Below are 21,743 nucleotides of genomic sequence, written 5' to 3'. Positions count from 1 at the left end.
TCACTGCTGCTGCCACTGATGGCCAGCCCCAAGCAAATCCAAGTTTGGGAATTCTTGTACTACAGTAAAACTGAAAAAGCAGTTAAGAGTATCAGAATGTGAATGAAACGCACTGACCCATGTGATATGATGATTACGTGATGTCTTATTTATTATTTATTTTGCATTTAAATAAAACGTTCTTGTGTTTGCATGCTTATATGCTTGTTTTTTCTGACAGACCCCAGCTTTTTGACTTCTTCCTTTTTGAGTAATGATCTAATAAGATCCATTTATCATAACTCATACTTTGAAGATTTTCATCTCAACAGATCACCAATCTTGGTTCCTGCTCACATGTACGAGTAGCAGAAAATCACTAAGCTCAGAATTGCATGACGTTGGTTCCAGCAGTCAGCGCGGTGCTGAACCTGCTTGCCATAATGCTTTGGACTCCACCCACAAGCCCAGATGCATAGTACCTCAAGGGATGAAAATACTTGTAGAAGAGGGGGTGGGGGTTGAAAGTGTCAGGGCAACAAACCTGAAATGTCTATTACAGCCAAAATGATCTAAAACAGTAAATACCTCCATTCTCTGAAAACAATTTTCAAACAGATTGCCCTCTTTTTACTTTGACCACGAAAATGTTACTCTTCCTGTGCTAGCGCTTTTTAATTAGAATTGTCTATATTCGTGATCTACCCTGTCCAAATGCAGGCTAGGTCACTCTTCTTTTTGAGGAAATCATCTCAGATTACTTCATGTTTTCTCTGCAGCATACCACAGTTACCATATATGCTGTTAATACAGAACAGGTGGTATGCACTAATTTGTTTCTCTCTCTCATTTATCCATGTCAGAGCCCCTCAGATTAAAAACGCTTACAATTATGTCATGACACTGACTACAGAGAAGTAAGGTGAACTAATATTCTGCAAAAACTAACAGGGAAAGAGAGGTTTACAAAAAACACAGCACAGGGTAAAGACACTCTTAAAAGGCTATAAAGATATTTCAAAAAAAGCTGAAGTGTACAGAAGCAAACAAGCCCTGCTATAGAAAAATAAGACCAACAACACTGATAGATACATGCATAAGTTCCACATACTTGCCTTACAAAATACAGAAGCAGCCCAAGGTTTGCTTTCCTAGCATACCTGCATAGGAAATACTTTATCGTACATAACATTTATCCAGCTCTAACATGATTCTAAAATAGAACTACACTTGGCAAGTTTATAAAAAAGAAGCCTCTCACAAAGGTTTGTTTGGTTAAAAAGTAATAATCAAAAAACCAAACAACAATAAAACAACTTGCAAAAATGCCAGTAAACTTGCTGCAGGCTTAGGACTATATCAAAGGCTAGATTTAGGTTTAGACTTGCACCAACCCAGAAGCATCATGTAAGACACTCATACGACAAGCACAACCACCTCCTATGGTAAAACTGCTGATCTAATACATATCCTCTATGCTTATTCCTGGACTGACAGCCTTCATCAGTGGAAAGACATAAGGTCTCTCCATTAGCTTGGAGTAACAGCCTGCACATAGCAAGGCACACAGAGTAGCTGACACACAATACCTTATTGCCTAACAGCACAAGATTTTTTATTTTAAATAGACAAATTTTAAGGTGACCGTTGGAAAGCTGTGCTTATATAGGATGTTTAAAAGACTTGTTTTTGACTTGGGCCAACAACACTAAAACCCACACAGATGCAAGATCCTTCAGAAAAAAAAATTAGAAAACATGCCATGAATATTGTGATTTGGATAATCTCAGCCTCACTGCTAGTGCCCTCATTTTTGGTGTACTTATGTTTATTGTCTCCCTCACCCCTGCCTATTCAATCCTCATTAAGCATCTGTAGAAGATTTTATTTGCGGGTGGTTAAGTCACACTAACCTGAAAGCTCCAATATCTTGTGACATCGCCAATACAGCGTAAGCAATTTTCTACTGGTAAGCTTTTGATTTATATGAATGCCCTTCATTCTACCCATTAGAGACAGATTATTATTGCTTCATTTAATAGATTTGGGGGATTATTTTAACACACCAGAGCATATCATCTCAGAAGTGACATTCCTAAAAAAAATTGATTTTTAGTTTTATGGAAGTCCTATAATTTTTTTTGCAGTGAGAATTCCTCACTGCAATCTGAGAAGAGCTATATATAGCATCACAGGTGGGAGCAATCCCACAGCTTATGTATTGCTAATAAGCACTAATGATACATTTAATATTAGCCTATGTTGCCTTTTCACATGAGCTTGGCATCTTTTTTCTTTTCAAATGGCTCCACAAAGAAAAGGAGTTCAACTAAGCTGATACTGGTCATGTCCACTATTTTCCCACTAAGTTGCTATTTTTTCATACCCAGATACAGATAGGAACAATTACTGTTTATCAGGCAGGTGTTGTTGAGAACTAATGGATGCAAACTTTAGACCTGAAATAACAACATATTTAATCAAATTGCCACATATCAGAGAGTACCAGCAAATGAAATAAGAGTATGCACCTGCATACTCTTCTTGAGCTTTGATGAAATACTGCTTTGGATAGGAGTAGTGTTCTCTTCTATTAGCTCCCAAATCTAGACAAGCTGCAACCAAAATAATTACAAATTGGCTTGAAAGATAAAAATGTAAACATAATTTCACTGGAGTGAAACAAAATAGATGTTTGGAAGCTGTCCCAATATTAATACCTTTGACAGTTCAAGGGTTTCCACGGAGTTTGCAGGTTATATGTAAATACTAGCTAGCCCTCAGAACCAATGTTCCTAGCTGTCTCACCTCAGGGTTTTAAGGCCCCTAAACCTGAAAAAGTCTTCTGTATTATCTAGCACCATAAGGTTACATACTCAAGATGCTTCTCACATTTCCCCTTTATCAAAGGATTAACAATAAATAACACCTCCCCCTTCATGCATTCCGGAGCTAATTAATAGACTCTTGCCCATTAAAGCAAGCAGGAACAGGATTCAACCCTGAATAAGTCTGAAAGCAAAATCAGCTGAACTAGGAATACTTCTAAGACTTTGGGGGGAGGGGGGAAGGGGAGCAGCACGAATACACTACTTCTATCATAATATTTTCAGTAAACTGTAAAAGTGCTGGACTTCTAGGGTCCTTGGACCAGATTCTCAAATTTTACAAGCTAACTCCTTAATTTCAGTGGACTTCAACACCTAAAGATCGGCTTTCTGTTTCACAGTGAAGAAATCTTAATCTCAAAAGATACCTTTGCCCCAGATGTTTTCACCTATCCTCCAAACACAGTTCCATGTTGCAGTGTCATTCCTTACAGATAGGAACAGGGAAGCTTTCAGCTGACTCCATGTATGAGAATCAGCAGGCCAACTCTGTTTCAGTGGGACAGGACATTAAGATCAGCCCCTGATGCGAAGCATAAGCCATAAATACCAGGGGAATAGGAGAGGATTAACAGAACACTGAACAAAGGGTTTGAGTCATAGCTGTGGGAAATTAATAATTACAAATTAGAGATACTAAAGGCTTAATCCTGGACTTATAGGGAGATGATAGAACTAGATGGAGAGTAATCAAAATGCCAGTTTAAGTAGTTCAACCTCTACATAGCAGTGACCACAACTAATTTATATAGATTGTGAGCTCTTTGGAAGCAGCTTATCCTTTCATTATGTTTTGTTCACTACGTAGAACAAATAAGCCAAGGTTCCTAAGCTTCACCACAATAAAAGTAATCATAACTCATCAAGTTCAGCATCCTTTAAGAAAGGCTCACTAGCAAAATTTGCAGTTAGCACCAAATGTGGGAAGGGAAGAAAGAGGCTTGTAGGATGATACCTGCATGTGCATACATGTGTGTACGTGCACAAGTATGTGACTGAACAGAGAAAGTCTTTAGGGTTAAAATCCTTGCGACTCCAACAAGAGTCACCAAAAGGGATGGACTGTTTTCATCTTCAGGTCAACTGCTACAGCTTAGCCTTATCTCCTTAATATATTCATAACAGCATGGCTCAACCCAGAACTCTGCTATTGCTATCTCTACCAGTCTCTGGTACCTAAAAATCTTCAGCTTTGTCTCCATTACCAAACCTGTAGCTCTGCTCTTCTCAACTAGGAGCAGAAGTTGGCCAGAAAGCGTTAGCAAATTAGCATTGAGATCAAATAATTTGAGCAGACATCATTTATTTAATAAAAGAGAACAGGGCAGAAAGGCAGAACATACGTTCTACTATTCTCACTTTTGAAAACTCACAGAAACATAGCGAAAGCACACAAATAACCTTAATACTGCTCTTAAGGATAGAAAAAAGAACCATGAACACATCTGTCACTAAAATTTCATTTAATCTGCAGCTATAAACATTAACTTATACTAATCATTTTTATTGTAACTGAGCAATCATTTTAGGACCAAGTTATTTGGTATGTTAATTATGAAAGTGAACATTATTTGTACTGCTTACTACAATGAACCCTAGTTCTGTTTAAAAAATTTCAAGGGGAAGAACGATAACAAGAACATACAGTTACATTAAGAATGAAAATGAGAGACATTAGACTAAAGATTTTATTAGGACTGACATACATTGAAAAAGCCTCTAGCCGACACAGAAAATGGACGAATGAAATTTTAAATAGTTCACCTAACTGCCATCAAAATTTCATTTCCTACCAAAGCTTAGAATGTTTGGGTGCAGAGATCCGGGCAAGCACTTCAAGGAAATAAGATCTTGTTTGCCTGCAATAAATATGCCTGGACAACAGTACAACAGAATCACATGCTCCCAGAGTAGTTGAGGTTGGCAGGGACCTCTGGAGATCACCTAATCTAACCCCCTGCTCAGAGCACATTCAACTAGAGCAGGTTGCTCAGTAACCTGACTGGACATGGTATGTCCAAGGATGGAGACTCCATAACCTCTCTGGGCAACCTATTCCAGCGTTTGATTGCCTTTATGGTAATTTTTTCTTATGCTTCCTGTAAAACAACAGATGACTGTATAAAGTTCTCATTTTCATTGAGGACATGTTATGCCTATCTATCTTTGAAATGCTAAACTAAAGCAATATGGTATGGTCATAGCAATGCTGGAACAGTGGCACTGCAAAGGTTGAGAATTCTAGCTTGGGTTTTTAGTTTCATTTATGCTGAGCTAATTGCATATCTCAAGGGAAACCAAAATAAGCGTCAATTCTCAATAGGGTATCACTACTCAGAAGCTCTTACATACTCGCCTCATAACAAGGCCAGTTACCTAAATACAAAGACAGTAAAAACACTGCATTGTTCAGAGACACAGTTCAGCTATCTTCAACATCCTTCTTCAAGCAACTAAGGCAATTCAAATTCAGGTAATTCAAATTCAAAGCAACTAAGGCAATTCTCAAAGGCAAAATACATATTTTCTTCCACAGCGCTGGAGGCAAAAGACGTGTAGTAATTACCCAGTAAGCTTACTGAACTTATGAGGACTCTAGGAAAGACAGAGCACTGCACAGCTGAAGATGGAGATAGAAATCCCATGGAAACTCTTAATCAGATATATTGTTTCCTAACTTACTAGGATACCCCCCCTGCTGGAACCAATGGTTCAGAGCTTTAATTAAGTTGCCAAATTATATCTGCATTCAGATATACGGACTACAGAATGGGGATCTGTTGAGACAGGCATCTACAAATACCCATCCGGAATCTGCTACTTCCTACAATCTCATGATATACTGAATTGTAGAAATAGACTCTGCAGTGTACCTTTACATGATTAGCTTCAATACAAGTTTTACAAGTAAAATTTTGCTTTAATTGTCTTTTAATTCAACAATTTATTTACATAACACTGTAGGATATACAGTGCACTACGTATTCATTCACACATGCTGCAATGAAGATATTACTGCACAGCTGCAACAGTACAATTTCCCACATGGACATGGGAATAGCCTTAAATGGATTATTCCTCCTAACCTACCTGAATCTTTGCGCCTGGTGATGAACTGGCCCTCCAAATCGTCTAGCTGGTGAATGACACAGCTGCGATAACAGTGCCACATTTTTGTTCTGGTTAGGATTGGCTGCAAACTTCACTGTAATGGGTTCGGAGGAACCTGGGGGTTTGTGACCATTGAAATTTGTGATTGCCTCTTCTGCTTCTGACCTTTTGTCAAACCGGATAAATGCGACCCCTCTGGACAAACCTTTTAACCAAACCAATAAAAAAAATGAAAAATGAAGTTCAGGATAAACTCAAAATAACTTTGAAAGCAAAAAACCAAAAAGTTAAATATATCTACGGTCATAGCTTTTGAGTTCTCTGTATTTACTAATGGTTCTTCAGTAGCTAGAGGATAAAGTGCAAAATTAAGAAACAAAAGACAAATCAACACATTCTTTTCAGCTATAACAACCACAGTGACTGAAACACTTTTATAGTGTAGTTAAATAAAAAAAATCTAATGCAGCAGAATTCCAGAAAAACCATCAATGAATGACATTGCCATTAACAAAAAACATTTTAAATGAAATCTCAAAAAAAGTTTCACTCAGTTAAAAACAAAACAAAAACCCTTAGCTTGGATTATTTTATCCCTGAAAATATCTGTAAATATAAAATTCACACTGATTTTCCAAACATAAGATGGATCCATGCTGATGACACTCTTGATCATAGATTAAGACAAGAAAGGATAATTCTAAGAATGTAATTTAACCTTGTGCAATGAAGATATCAATTTCAGCTGCATCGTGCCCATTATTTCTGGCTGACTGGTACCTTATTTTTAATGCATAAAGTACTGACTAAGAATTACCTCTTCTCTTGGTAACTACTGAAACAATTACACACCTACACACCTGAAATAAACATCTGTATCTTGTTTCTGGTTCTAGATCCCAGCCACTGGATTTTGTTATCCTTTTGACTGAGGTAAAAGATCTCCCGTATCAGAATTTTCTTCCTTCACACCTGTCCATTTGACTTGACCAGAGTCTGGAAATACTGCTCATCACAGTGAAACCTTAAGGGGTACATTTTGTTTAAATTGCACTCTAAAGTAGAAATTATGGATATAATAATTCCAGGAGTCTAACTCTGCTGTTACACTGTCTGTATTATACATTCAACACAGGGCAACAATCAAGCAAAGCTTTGAAACTTAAAGCTATCATAAACAGCAAAGTTGTGTATAAAAGAAAGGAAGGTTATTTCCAATATTTTACAGGAAGAAACAGAATATAACATATTCCTAGTTATGAAGTGAGCAAACAGAAGGGAAAACAACTTATAACTTGCCCCCTAAAATTGTCTATAGGAAATACATATTTCCTTTTGGGGCATCGGGAGAATTTCCATAAATGACAACTTGTTTATCGCATGCTGTTAAGTATGAGGAGTCAAACACAGAAAGCCCATTTCCTAAGCCACTGCATTTTTTTAAAGAAAACAACTGCAGAGATTTGAGATGTATTCTTTACCAAGCAGAAGACTCTACGTGGCTAGTACTAGCTCTGAAACTGATGTTTCCACAGTGATCTGAAAAAAGGGTCAACCTGTGAATAAGTTACTCCATTTTTTAATTCTTTCTGGTTACTTTCAGAATAGGAAGCTGGACTAGATCAGCCAGTCCAATCCAGTCTAATTCTGTTATGTGCTCCAATACCATTGAGGTTAGTCATTCTTTGCCAGGGAGGAAGTACACGCCAGCATGCTGTAACTTCTCCATGCTCTTCTGGTCGTAGTACTTCTCACTTGACCTGCTGCATTTAAAATATAAATATTGAAGAATGTGTGCATTTTGATAGACTAATTCTCAAAAGCTTGAGAACCTCTGCTGAGGCAGTCCGTCCAAGAGCACAAATGAAAATTTGTCTCAGTTGGGCCAAGACCTAGATATGAAACTTATGTTTTAAAGTAAAAGCCTGGAGACATACTTGAAGGGAAGGGAAAGCTAGGCTATATATGCATGATTAAACTTCACAATGTGAACAGAATATGTTCAAACAATACATAATTAAGCTTGATTGAAAGCAAGCTGTATATTTAGAGTTGTCATTTCCACAGCTGACACTGAATTAGATAGCATCATGCGTCAGCACACTCAATGAAAACTATATTATTCCTGGGGAGACTTTAACTGTATGACTTCTGTCATCTCATTTTATAGCTCCGTCATAAGGACAGATGCTTGCTTGCTGTCCAGACTTCACTATCAGCCAGTGAAGAATGACTATTTTGGACACCTATTTTAGTAGGCATTTTGGACACGTATTTTAATAGCTATTCCCTGTGCTCTAGGGGTTCTTTTTTCTCGATTCTGACCATAGTTGGAACCTAGATAATTAGATCCATCTGGATATCTCAGACAAAATGAATCCCCCTCTATCTAGAAAACAAAGGATAGGATAGGATTTACCTCACTCAGCTTTAGGGTGCGCGCAATGTTGGTATCTAGAACCGATCTAGATTCCTTTTACATGCAACAGCATTTATGGTACAACCCATCTGACCAAGTCGAAACACTCAAGTCGATGCCTACACCACGGGACTAGCTCTCACATAGAAACTTAACGTTGTAGACCTTAACATTTAGTTAGGCAAATCCCAACGAGAGTTGCTGATGGCCTACTCTATATTAGAGTAGATTCCTCAAAAAGCATGAAAGCTGCTGCCTGTGTACTACCTATAAGTTTATATACTACTGTATATGATAAGTGTGAAATTTTTAGAATTAGATCATTGTCTGTTCTAATGTAGCACATGCATAATCATGAAAAGGTATATTTGTGAGAGTCCTTTCCAAATTTATACATGACTTATGGGCTGTTGGAAACAGAACACCTCAGGTTGCAGGATAAGCCATACTATTCAGTTATACAGTTTGAAATAAAGAAATTAAAACTCTGAAAGCACATTGCAACGCTGAGTCAGAATTAACATTACAAAGGAAATCCTTAACTTTGGTCTCTCCCGAGCTGAGTGCTTAACTAAGCAACTTTTACCCTTTTTTCCTCCCCAGTTTTTAAAAATAAAATACATTCAGAAAATCAGTAGGGTAGTGCTAAGAGTACGAAGTCCATTTTTTTGGTTAGCAGTAACCGGAAAGGACTGTACGATGCTTCAAGTGTTTTAAAATATCAAGAAATTGTGTAAATGAATTTTAAGCTGGCACAAAAGATAAACACATTGGTATTTTTTATATAATTATGGGCTGGAATTTGCCTGTGAACAATAGCTGTATTTGTGTACAGTAAAGGTAATTTTAGCCCTCCAGATTGTGAACTGATTGCCCAGAGGTAAGCACTGCAGTATTTAAGCCACTATACTGACATCAAGTGTTAGAGCAAGAGAGTAAATCTGGCAAATCAGGAGCTTAGCCTGATAAAACTAATAACAGAATACATTATGAGGTTTAGACCATAACCTCGCAAAGGAGGCTCTGCAAGTCATTGTGTGTTTCAAAAAACATTGGAAAAACCTCTCATTAACAACTGAAATAATGTTAACATCAGACGTCACAGTTCATTTGTGAAAATCTTAAAATTACTTTAATATACACGCTATATAGTAGAGTTTTACATTGCTAATGCAACAGTACTCACCTGTAGTTTGATCCACAAGCACACGTGAGTTGATAATGCGTCCAAAACGTGAAAACATATCTTCTACATCTTTCTGCGTCATTGACCTCGGTAGTCCACTAATGTATAAGTTAGCATCTTTAATAACTTCAGAACTTGGACGAGCATAGGAAACCTTTAAGAAAAGGTATTTTCAGGGTGCAGATAGAAAAAGTAACTTATTTCGTCATGAGTGACTCTCATTCATTCCCTGCTAAACAATGCAGGCAATTTTCCTACTGGACTTCAGAAGAGGGAAAGGGGTAGACCACAGGGGAAAATTGCCAGAACAAGAAATGAGAAATCAGTCCCTATATAATTCCATCTGTTTTGGGCTTAGCTGACAGATAAACAATGGCATTGCTATGAAGGGATAGCGACAGACAATACTGATGTTTCCAACAAACAAACATGCTGAAGAACCCCTGTCTGAAGTTCTGAACTGGATACCAGCCCTATTAGTGACCACAGCTCACACCAACAACTTGTCTATTTTAAATACTTTTAAAAGCCCACTAAAGAGAATTTACACGCTGGAAAGCTATTTTCTATCTTAATTAGCGCTAGAAAGATGCAAGCATCACTTAATGATGTGATTTCCAGGAAACAGAGTACTCACTGATATGTTAGCAATATACAAGCACTCCCTTTTCATGATTTAAAACACAGAAATTGTCAAGCATCTGAGAAGTATGAGAGTTCCAAAGTTGGGCAATAATTTTGAATAATCTTACCTACCGCTCTAAAAATGGTGGGAAAGAAAAGGATTCTTTGAATACAAAGGCTGTTACAAACCCTGAGCAGCTTAACAGTTCATTTCACTATTCATCTTTCACATTCAGCCTTTCTTCTAATTGGAAAAAAACTCCAAAACTTACCATCAGAATGAATTAGCATTCTAAATACATTATGAGTTTATAATAATGTCATTTTCAGAGAAGACTGAAAAATCTGTATATCCTACCTTGATGGTTTTTGACTGGAGTCTGAGACCATTCAGTGTATTTATTGCTCTTTCAGCATCTTTTGCAGTCACATAGTTCACAAAGCCATAGCCTAAGCTGTGTCCTACATAGAAGGACATTTTTTAAATTACTCCATGGAAAAGAAAGTTATCACCTTCAAAATTAAATTAAATGCAACAGGCAAAACACATTAATTACTTAAGAACAATGAACTCAACACAAACATAATTCACAGAGCAAAGTATTTAAACTGGCCAAGTTTCTGAAGGCAAGCTTCTCAAGTAACTCAAAGCTCTTTCATTTGCCACTTTCGACATCCGTTTGTCCCCAAGGCTAATGCATCTCTCTCAAAGTATTTATCAACAACAAGAAATCCAAGTCTGAAATGCCGACTCTGAACAGTCTTATAAACTTAACGTGGGGGAAAGGAAAATAAAAGCAAGCATTCAGGTAAGTCGATAGGTACGAACGCTTGAAGAATAGCGGAAAGTGAAAAAGTGTTGGCAAATGAACCCCCGGGCAAGAAGTCATCAGGCTACTCATTTCTATGCAGCTATTCCATCCATCACTCCTGGAAATAAGAGGAAAAAAGCCTTCAATCCTTTATACAATCATCAAACTAATGAGCAATAAGTCTCTCAAACACAGGGTGAAGTTGAAGAGTGGAAAGTTATCTTCAGTGCAGACAGCTCATGCGCTATTACTTTATGCAAAGCCCTGCTCCCGAGCAGGCATATTCAGTTACTGATGTACATATTTTTCCTAAGTTTACTCTTAGCTCTTACAAAAAGAATTCTGGAATAATAATAATAAAAATCTTTAAATCATTTAAGGCAAAGGATATTTATTTGTTCTGCTTCTATCTCCAGCCTCCCTTTATGCCAGTATCAGTTATAACACTGCACACTAAGATCACTTCAGGTTGCAGCTTTTAACAATTAGGGGCTATCTCTATACACCTAAAAAATCCTTTCAGATTGTCTAACTGCAACAGAGCAACTCCCATCCAATAAAAGCTGCTCCTTTTCAGACTCCTTCTCCTTGTCTCAGAGTCAGATCCATGGGATGTTCAAAAGAAAACTGTATATTTAAGAGAATATGCTATTTTATTTTAGCAATACACTATTGCTAAATTATTATTAAGCTCCATTATTAGGCTTGAGAACACTAGAAGACATGCCTAAAAGTTTCAGAAAAGAATTCTCTTCTGAAATACAGCCTTTTTTGTCACACAGGGTGGTGACACAATAGTACTCAGCTGGTAAAGTTTCCAGATGTTTTAGAAAGAATAAAGTTACTAGTATTTCAGAAAACTAAATACACCGATAAAGTCAACAGTGACATCCTAGTATCAGGTGTCAGATGTCTAAAGAAAAGAACTGTATCAGACACTGATGATAACTCCCTCCACAGAAAAAACATTACCAGTCTACTGAAGGAGTTGAGATCTACTAGACTAAATGCAATGACGGACAGAAGGAAGCTCTGAACAACCCATATTCCTCAAATTACTATTATTAATAGCATATATGACACAGACCGAATGCAGAACAACTGCAACAGCAGGATTCCCTGGCATGTTTTCTGTATTTATCTGCTACACTGTGAAAATATAATAGGCCAATAACTCATCCAAACCCAAATACTGTCACTGTATGTTTCCTAACACCCTCATTGTGTAAACATCAGTCTCATTTAATTTTTGCAGTCTGCTAAAGCTCCTAAAGAAACCAAATCCCCTTCATGTTCCTGTATGAGGAATGAACAATATTCTTGTTCCTTTACAGACATGGTGTTATAACATCTCCCCTGGCACTGCACAAACTATGACACCAGACTGTTCTGTGCAATAGCAATGGCAGATTGCTCTTTGATAGCCACGTAGGATTTAGCAAGGAGCAAGAAACAGATATCTTGCAATTATTGCAAGATCTTAAACATCTGCTTCTGCAGCTTCACCTTTATCCTTTAAAGATCTATAGATAACACCAACTAACAAAACAGAAGTGAACATTAAAAAGAAAACAAAAACACATGCTGTGTCTATGTAAAATAAATAATCCTCTGCCTCAATGTCTGCAAAGTCCTGATTAGATATGGTCAGTCATCTAGAACAGATCTGGTTAGCCTACAATTGCTTCTCTGAGATTTTTTCCTGATTAAGGAAATGAATAATTTAGAAAAACATGTAACAACTGGACCTTGGCTTATCTCTCCAGAATCTAACCAAGAAAATAGACAAATCTAAGAGGGAACTAAGTCATGCAAATGGGTTATGACTCTGTCCCTTCTAAGAGGATGGATGGGAAAAGCAAGGTGCCCCTTAAAGTTACAGCATGTTAGTACCTTCTGAGAAGGCTCAGAATATCACCCTTATGAATATTTTCAGTCAGTTCTGAAGGCCATGTTTACACAGTCTAGCAAACTACTGAATAACACCAGGTCCAAATAAAGGTTATGGAAATAGACTTCAGTAAAACTCATCTCTCCACACCTGAATCACTGAGCCCTGCCAATCAGGGCTGTTACAACATCGGTGGGCATTGCCCTGTGGCAGGGTTCGACCATTTCCTCCCAGCAGAGGAACAAGAGCAGGATTCCACATAGTATTAAATTTATTAAACTAACTTTAGTACTCAGGATAATGAAGATAGGGGCTCAGTCTGACTAGTGAAAGTGGACAGTCTTCCCTATTTACCTGCAACAAGTTCCGAGAGAACACAATGGGTAAGCAATTGTTTCTTTACACAATAGCTCTCTTGCAGAAGCAGAGAGCTTACGTTGTACACTTAAGATCAGTGACAAGGAAGGTTAAGATACTTAACCTTATAATATATATAAGATAATAACCTTATAATATATATAAGATACTTAACCTTATAATATATACTTAACCCCCATATCAGTAACAGCACTCATTGACACACATGAGTGAAAGGAACCACAGGATCTGGGTCCCTGTGATCACAAACTCAATATATTCTCTTTTCTTAAATATAAGCAAGCTCCATTTAAAAGTTAGAATTTTGTCCTGAGCACTCTGAAAGTATGTTCTGGGACCCCCCCCCCCCCCGTTCCGATGCTAACCTTCTCTAAAAGCAAGTCCGACTTTATTCACATCTACTTTATATCTTCTTGTTCTTATGCAAATATTGTCCATTAGCTCACACATTCTCACCCTACCATGTATACATGCCCCAAATTACACACAAGCAGTGATCATATCCTCTTGGCCTTCCTTACTGTTCTCATCTGAGTGAAATTTTGCACTTTTTCCAGTTCTAGCTAACAATACATAGGTCACTCAACCACCATTCCTTACCATTCAGTTTTAACGCCTTGGGAAAGAGACAGCAAGTATGTACTGGGGTTGACAGACACAAACATACATAAAAAAGCAAGCAGGATCTGAAGAGTCATCTACAGGATGGCAGGATTAGCAACAGTTAACAGATTTTCTTACATTCTCTGTAGGCACGTGACAGTACGTTTCTACTAAAACCCAGTAATTATAGTCCCATTTGGTTTTTAGCTGTTACTAGATAGGAAAATAACAATTACCTATCTTTCCCTACAAGAACTGGAATACAGACCTTGCCACTTTGGTCTGTACTTATGACTTAATAAATTAAGTCACTGTAACATGACTTTGCAGTCCTTAACTGTTAAAAACAGCAAATCACTCAAAACTGACCAAATTAGCTATCTTACTCTAAATATTTCCTGCTATTATCAGGCTCACCACCTCTTGACATTGTTATTAATTTGGATCTCTAAACAGGGTCAGACATCTAATAGGTGACAGTCCTGTCAGCGGTACAGGTATGTTCCGCAGCTCCCCTGACAGACCCCTCTTTGGGAATCTTCTCTGCTTCACAATTTACTCCATCTTCCTCGCTCCTAAACAGCGCAAACTACTTTTCCTTGTGGGCACGCCAGAAAATATGTAAGGGATCTAAATTCATGAAACGTTATGAGCAACGTCAAGTGCTTATCTTAAGCACGAAGGAGTTGGAGAGATGTCGTTTGCTTTATCACGATGTCAGAGCCTGCTAGAAATCTATGGGAGATAAGAAAGCAGTACTGTTAATCCTGCAACAGTTTTCCATCTATTTTCAGTGGATAGTAATTAAGTAAGAAACACGAGCTTGGAAAAAAAAGTTTGCTTATATATAAATGCAAATCTACTCAAGAGACAAAAATTAAAAAAACCACACACACACAAGTGGGCCTTTATCTGGGTGAATAATTAACAAAATGATCATGAAATGTAGTTTTAAACAAACCATTATACTCCTTCAACAGAAAGAATCTAGTTTTGCTTCCACAATAAAAAGCCCTTTCATGAAAGGGGGCACTCATTTTCTTTCTGTGCATCACTTGGTTTTCTACCCATGCCCTTGCTTCCTTTCTCCGTTTCCTTAGACATACTGCTTCAGATAGTAGATCATTTCTTTTTCCTCTCCTGCTACTGACTGACAACTCTAGTTTCACTGAAGAGTCTAGCATGAGAACACAGCTAGTACTTATTTTCTTCTCCACTATAGACTAGTTGCTCTTCTAAAAGCAGCTAAGTCGGATCTTCCCCATCCTAACCCCTTCAAGAAAACCTAGATATAAACCTGGCTGGTCACAAGCTCCTGTTATGTCAGAGAACCTTGACATGAAGATGTTTTAGTTTAGAATTTGTTTTCTGCACTGAAAACTACTGCTAACTGATGCAGTGCTTTGAGATTAAACAAAATAAAATAGAAAACAGAGGCAGACAGACAAGTAAATAACACAGAAAGATGAAATAAATCTACTCAAGCGTCATTCAGGAGAGAATGTGGTGCTTTGAGGAGAGTCATTTTTTGTGCAAAACGTGCTGTGAATGATAAGCTGATAGCTTAAATATGTATGAATGCATCACAAAGTACCACATGCAAATACCAAAGATCAACGTGCTGAAAAGGCAGAATTCTAAGAGGTCGTTGTAATTTCAAGGGATGAGAAAAGATAAGTAGTGCTCAGAGGCAAGTTGTATGAACTTGCTTTAGTATAGTTACACTACTATACAGCTGGGGATACATAAATGTGTCAACACTCTTGCATCAAACTTCTAAAGAGGGGCTCTGCCAGAGCGGAAGTACAGCAAGCCGGGATTGGCAGAACAAGTGATGAAAAAGCTATAAACTAACCGCCCGAGACAAATCCATGTTATGCATATAGCAACCTTTTGTACAAGAGAAGCGTGTGCCAATTCCCATTGTAAAAGACAAACACCTGACTAGGATCTCTAAATCCTATTACAGAAGTAGCAGTTGGGCTTTCAATACAGTGCACTCCTCTGCTTTGTTATGTCAGTCTAAAGTGTGTTCCGCTTTAGAAATGTGATTTTAAAAATAAACAATTTCAAAACAAATCTAATGGCTTCTCCCTAACAGTACAAGAATAGGAAAGGGGTAGATTCTCTAATCCGTAACATATAAGATGATTTCAGACATGATTTAGAACTTCTCTCAGAAGCTGCACTTCCTTTACATGCAGAAGGCTACCCACAATCTCACTATTCACTAAATACTGACACAACACAATGAGACTCCTCCACCTTTTCTAAAGTAACTCCTCAGAGCCAGTTTTATGCAGCAATATTTATTTTTACCTACCTAACTTGCCAAAACTTAAGATTCACTTGAAAGACAGAAACTAAGAGCTATATGGCCATACTTTATACGGTACTATTATATTTTGAAGGCTTTACAGCTGAGCACGGCCTCTTCCTTTCTGGAAGAGCCTGGAAAAAAAAAAAAAAAAGAAAACAACTTACCCAAGTCAAGGGATTTGAGGTTGCCAACTCCCAGGAGCAATATGCTACTTTTAAATAAAATATTTATACCCATGGTCAGGGCTTCATTCATGAATTTCAGTTACAACAGACTGCTGTCAAAGTTTTGACCACATGTATTTACATCTGTGCTAATAACATGATATATAGCTTTCGGCAATCTCTGATCCTTTTAGTATGGAAAAAAAAAAAAGCTTACACCCAGTTCTAAAGCTAGGAACAAAGCTCAACAACGGATGAGTGCTACTGACAATTCACAGCACAACAAAAATAATTATGATTTTGGTGGACTTTTTTTTCCCCTCCCCTTATTATCAGTGGAAATGGGGGAACCTTGCAGATGCTGAAATTGAGGAAAAGGGGTTGAGTCCAGAGTAGAGCACTGATGACTTGAAATAATCATCATATTTCTGGACATTTGCCTGAAGGATGCAGAGTCTAAACAATTTAAGAACAGTCTGTTATACTGTGACCCCTAGAAAAAAAGCTTAACTAATAGCATAGAAGCATTTAGACATCTATGGACCAAACTATCATTTTGGAGGAAAGGCACAGAACAGCTAGTTTCTAGACTCTCCCAGTATACTTCTGTTTAAAGTTACCATAATTCCAATTAAACAGTGACTTGAGATCAGAATGAGGTAGGGTATTGTACAGCTTCATATACTTGGAGCATCAGGAGCCTCTCTCCCACATACTCCAGGCCAGACCCTAACCAATCAAGTTTCATTTAACTGCTGAAGCGTCAACACCAGCAGCATGAGACATTTGGCCTGGGCAAGCCACAGTAGCCAAGTTCCCTCTAGTTACTTATCCATGCTAGAAAAAAAAAAAAAAATAGTGCTCAATTTTGTTATGCAGTAACAATATTAATGGAAATAGTTCTGAAGCATGCAGCAACCACAGGCATTGTACAGAACAGTACTGATAAAGTACACGTGCAATAAATATGCATAGGATAAAAAAGTTATTGAAACAAACCACACAGAATATTAATATGAGACTACAGACACTTGCAAAGACATATGCATTTTCTCTCACAAATATTTGACTGCTGGTCCATGTGCTTTAAGTTTAATATAGCAGTTTGATTTCATCTTTGGTGATGCTATACTTAAGAGACAATGCTTAAGGAGAAAAGGAAGTTCACTTTGCAGCAAAGTCAGCTTGCTCATCCTCATTTCCAGCCCCCTTCCTAACCACACAGGAGTTGATACATAGAGAAAAGTGATTTCTGCAATGGCTGAATTTTTTCTGTCTTTTTCTTTCCTTGAGTGTTCGTGACAGTCTTACAAAATTGGTTAATCTAAGAATAACAAATTTAAGTTTGCAGTTAGGAGGGAAAAAAAAAACCACACACACCCATATCTTTTTTGCCAACAACTTTTCCATCCAATTATCTGGAAACATTACTTGTTTGCTCCATCGTGTTTCCAAGATCTCATCTCCCTTGAGGAACCTAAAAAAGTTCTTAAGCTTCTCAGTCAAAACATGCTGCAAAACAGCAAACAATGTCTTGAAGCAAGTTCCGGAAACATCGAGACTGCAGGTTACACGGATTGCCCCAATCGGTCCAGTAGTCCATCTATACCTCTTAGATCATCTAACACTATTTCATCTACGCAGCTGGTTACTGCTCAGGTGAAATGCATCCTGACTCCATAGAAGCACTAGAGAAGGTTTAACCAGAAATAAGTGTTTGAAAGCCTATCAAGATTTCACTAACTTAGCTGGGTCTGGAAAATACTATTTGATACTCAGGACTCACAGCATTGCTGCATAAAAGTCCACAAGAACAGGTCATCTCAACACTCAGGAAAACAAGTAGACGCATCAGTAGAGCAGCTTAGCTAAGCAAGGAACTCATGGCAGATCTTCTGTGAGAAAGGCAGCATGCAGGACACTGAAGAAGCAACAGGCTGTACAGGCTGAACTTAGAAACTCTGCCTGCTCATGGTCTCAAAAAACTCAGAGCCCAACTGGAGTTGAGACTTGCAAGGTGGGGAGGGGAAAGGGGGAAAAAAAAAATAAATAAAAAAACCCAAAGACAACAAGGAGAGCTTCTACTGCTAGATTGGTAGTAAAAGGCTGAAAAAGGAAAACGTGGGATAGTTGCTGAAGGGAGCAGGTGATTTAGTGACAGTGTAGACAGGTTAGACTGAGGTACTGGATGCCTTCTTCGTCTCAGTCTTCACTGACAAAGTTTCACAGGCCTCCACACTTAATGAAAGGTTTCAAGGAGAACTATCAACAGCAGATAAGGATCAAGTCAAGGACTGATTGCTTGAGAGACCTTGACCCATACAATTCCAAAGGACTAGATGGGCTGTTTATAAAGGTGCTGAAAGACCAGGCCAATGTCCTTGCCAAAGTCACTCTCTATCATCTTTGAAAGGTCATAGAAAGTAGGAGAGGTCCCTGAAAACTGGAGAAAGGCAAAGGCCGTGCCCATCTTCAAAAAAGGCCAAAAAAAAAATATCCAGGAAAGTACAGGCTGGTCAGCCTCACTTCAGTCCCTGGGAAAGTCACAGAGCGAGTTCTCCCAGAACGCATTTCTGGGTATATAAAGAAGGTGATTGAGAAGATGGCATAGATTTAACAAGGGTAAATCATGCCTGACCAACCCGATTGCATTCAATGACAAAAGGACTGGATTTGCAGACAAAGAAAGAGCAATGGATGTCATTGACCTTGATTTAATAAGCTTTGGATACAAGAATACTGTGGGAGACAGTATTAAAGTCAAAATATTACAGTCTGGATGGGTGGACAACTAAATACGGGAAAAATTTGGTTGGATGATTTGGCCTGGAGGGTACAGACAGACAGCATGTCACATTCTACCTTCATGCTTGCAACAAGAGGAGTACTACAGAGACCTATGCTATTTAACATTTTTACCAATGATCTGCAGGTGATGGAGGCAGGGCTGCCATGCAGAAAGACCTGAACAGGTTGGAGGAATGGGCCAACAGAAACCTTGTAAAATTCAACATGGACAAATGCAAAGTCTCACACCCAGAAAGGAAAAACCCCCTTCCAACAACAGACTGGGGACATGCTGGCTGGGGAGCAGCTCTACAGAGAAGGACCTGGGGTCCTGGTAGACAGCAAGTAAATATGAGCCAGCAGTGCACTGTAACAAAAAGGTTAACTAACAGCATCCTGGGTTGTATTAACAGAAGCATAGCCAGGAGATTGAGAGAAGTTATTATTCCCCTTTACTCAGCACTCACTAGACTACGTCTAGAATACAATGTCCAGTTTTTCCCCCCTACCCTGCTTCAGCCAATACAGAAAAGACATCAGTAAGCTAGAGTGAGTTTTCAGCAGAGAACCACCAAGATGCTTAGGGGACTGGAGCATATGGCCTCTGAGAAGAGCTAAGGGAACAAGACTTGTTCAGCCTGGAGAAGAGAAGGCTTTGGGAAGGACCCAACAGCAGCGTGCCAGTACCTACAAGGGCATTATCAAGGCAAAAGAAGCAGGCTCCTCTCAGTGGTGCATGCTGAAAGGCCAAGAAATAACAGGCATAATTTAAAACAAGAGATGTTAGACTGAACATACAGGAAAAGATTTCCACCATGAGGACAGTCAGGCAGTGCAATAGGTTCCCAGAGAGGTTGTGCAGTCTCCATCCTTGGAAGTTTTAAAGGTCAGACTAGATGAAGCCCTATGTAACCTGGTCAGACCTCACAGCTTACTCTGCTTTGAGCAGGCGGGTGAACTAGTGTCCTTTCCAACCTGACTTATCCTACAAATCTAAATGTCAGAATGAGGAACACTCAACACTTCTCTGAGGTTCTTCCAGTTTCACAAAACAAGATCTTCTTGAATTAAGACAGCCTACATGCATATTTTACATAGGTAGGGAAATAAGAGAAGTACAGATTAATGAAAGGTGTAGAAAAGGTGAAGAATCCCATTTTTATTCTTCCTCACAGAATTTTCTCCTATGCATGTAAGCATTTCTAACTTTATTTCTATTTCATACTTTCATACTTTATTTCTATTACATTCCTTAACATAAAGCCTAGAATTATCAAAACTGTCATATAATTAGGAACAGAGATGCTGACAATTTTCAGTGGACTACTTTTTCTATCACACGTTTTTGAAAGCACCCACTCTCAAATTCTATATCCATCTTAGTTTTAACTGAGTGAACACATTTCTGCAGGTTTCCACCAGATTTCTTCAGTTATTTTTTGTTCACTGGCCTCAAGAGATTATGCCTGTTTCTGGCCTCTCCTTATGCCTTCCAGTCCTAGTTAAGTCTGCACTATTTCAACTATTTCATAGTATCTACAACTTCTAACCACTTTTTCATTTTAGCATTCTAAATGTTAGCTTTAATAAGGAATCTGAAAGTTCGACCAGTTTGACTTTGGAGACAAGCAGGTGTTCTCCACCCCCCCACCCCCAAAGAATACCATGCAGTAAGAAAATAACCAACCTTCCTCTGGAAGTGGCTAAGCTTTTCAGTCAAGTATTTTATCATAAACACTCAAAATTCCAACATTACAAGGGTATGATTCTCCACTGCAAATCCATGCTGATCAAACCCTATCACAACATAAAAGTGATTATATTTATTGTTTACCACAAAGTTCCCACTGTAGTTTAGAAATACAAGAACTTTTCTTAAAACATCTTCCCCCTACCCTGTACCGGTTCTCCACTGAAGATACAGATGATACAGCCCAGCTGCTCTAAAAGCAAACACATCTGAGGCTAAAAGCCTAGAGCCTGAACCAAAGTTAATCTCCTGACCCCATTCCCCAAATAATCAGTCTTTCATTCTTCAGCGGTATCTTTACATTTGGCTTCATCAGTGATACTGAGAAGTAGCTTTGCTTCTTGAAATATGCCCATTCTTTCCCATTTACACTGTGGTGATCACAGTAAGCCCTGTATGTCACTAGAAAACTGCCATACTTTATTTCCATCTCAAGCAGCATGTTTTGCGCAGGACCCAAAGTAGCATCCTAATCTTACAAATCATTTTCTTTCCTATTGCCCAACAAAAAATTCTAGTGTGTGTGGGTTTTTTTTTTTTTTTAAACTGCATATGGCTTTTGGAAAATGGAAAAATTTTTTGGCTTGAATAACTTCTTGAAGCTACAATTAATCATTCTAAGTTCCTTTCTGCCCTTCTGTTTCATCTCCAGTTTAAAGTTGCACATGCTGTCCAAAACTATCATTAGTCATGTAAGAACCAAGAGAACAGTACAGAAATTCCACAGAGTGATGGGCAAAGTTCAGTCTAGCTGGACATTATGGTTTTGTGCCTAACCTAAAAAGACATCTACAAAGCACTGCACTGTTCTAAAGGGGTATTAGCCCAGGA

The 21,743-nt window shown here is 38.2% G+C and overlaps 1 protein-coding gene across 10 annotated transcripts in view; it reads right to left on the bottom strand.

The window, feature by feature from the left end:
* ELAVL1 (ELAV like RNA binding protein 1) overlaps positions 1 to 21,743 on the bottom strand; it is a 56,745-nt gene that overhangs the window by 11,632 nt on the left and 23,370 nt on the right. For all 10 annotated transcript variants that reach the window (XM_068920107.1, XM_068920104.1, XM_068920103.1 and 7 more), the window contains 3 exons: positions 10,566 to 10,669; positions 9,584 to 9,737; positions 5,958 to 6,183 (listed from right to left, as the gene is read on the bottom strand). In XM_068920107.1, coding sequence (XP_068776208.1) covers positions 5,958 to 6,183; positions 9,584 to 9,737; positions 10,566 to 10,669 — 484 coding nt within the window. The remainder of the gene's footprint in view (positions 1 to 5,957; positions 6,184 to 9,583; positions 9,738 to 10,565; positions 10,670 to 21,743) is intronic.

This window comes from Struthio camelus, chromosome 26, assembly GCF_040807025.1.
Source record: "Struthio camelus isolate bStrCam1 chromosome 26, bStrCam1.hap1, whole genome shotgun sequence".
Lineage (NCBI taxonomy): Eukaryota > Metazoa > Chordata > Aves > Struthioniformes > Struthionidae > Struthio > Struthio camelus.
The sequence above is the reverse complement of the archived record's forward strand: the minus strand, read 5'-3'. Positions and strand labels throughout refer to the sequence as shown.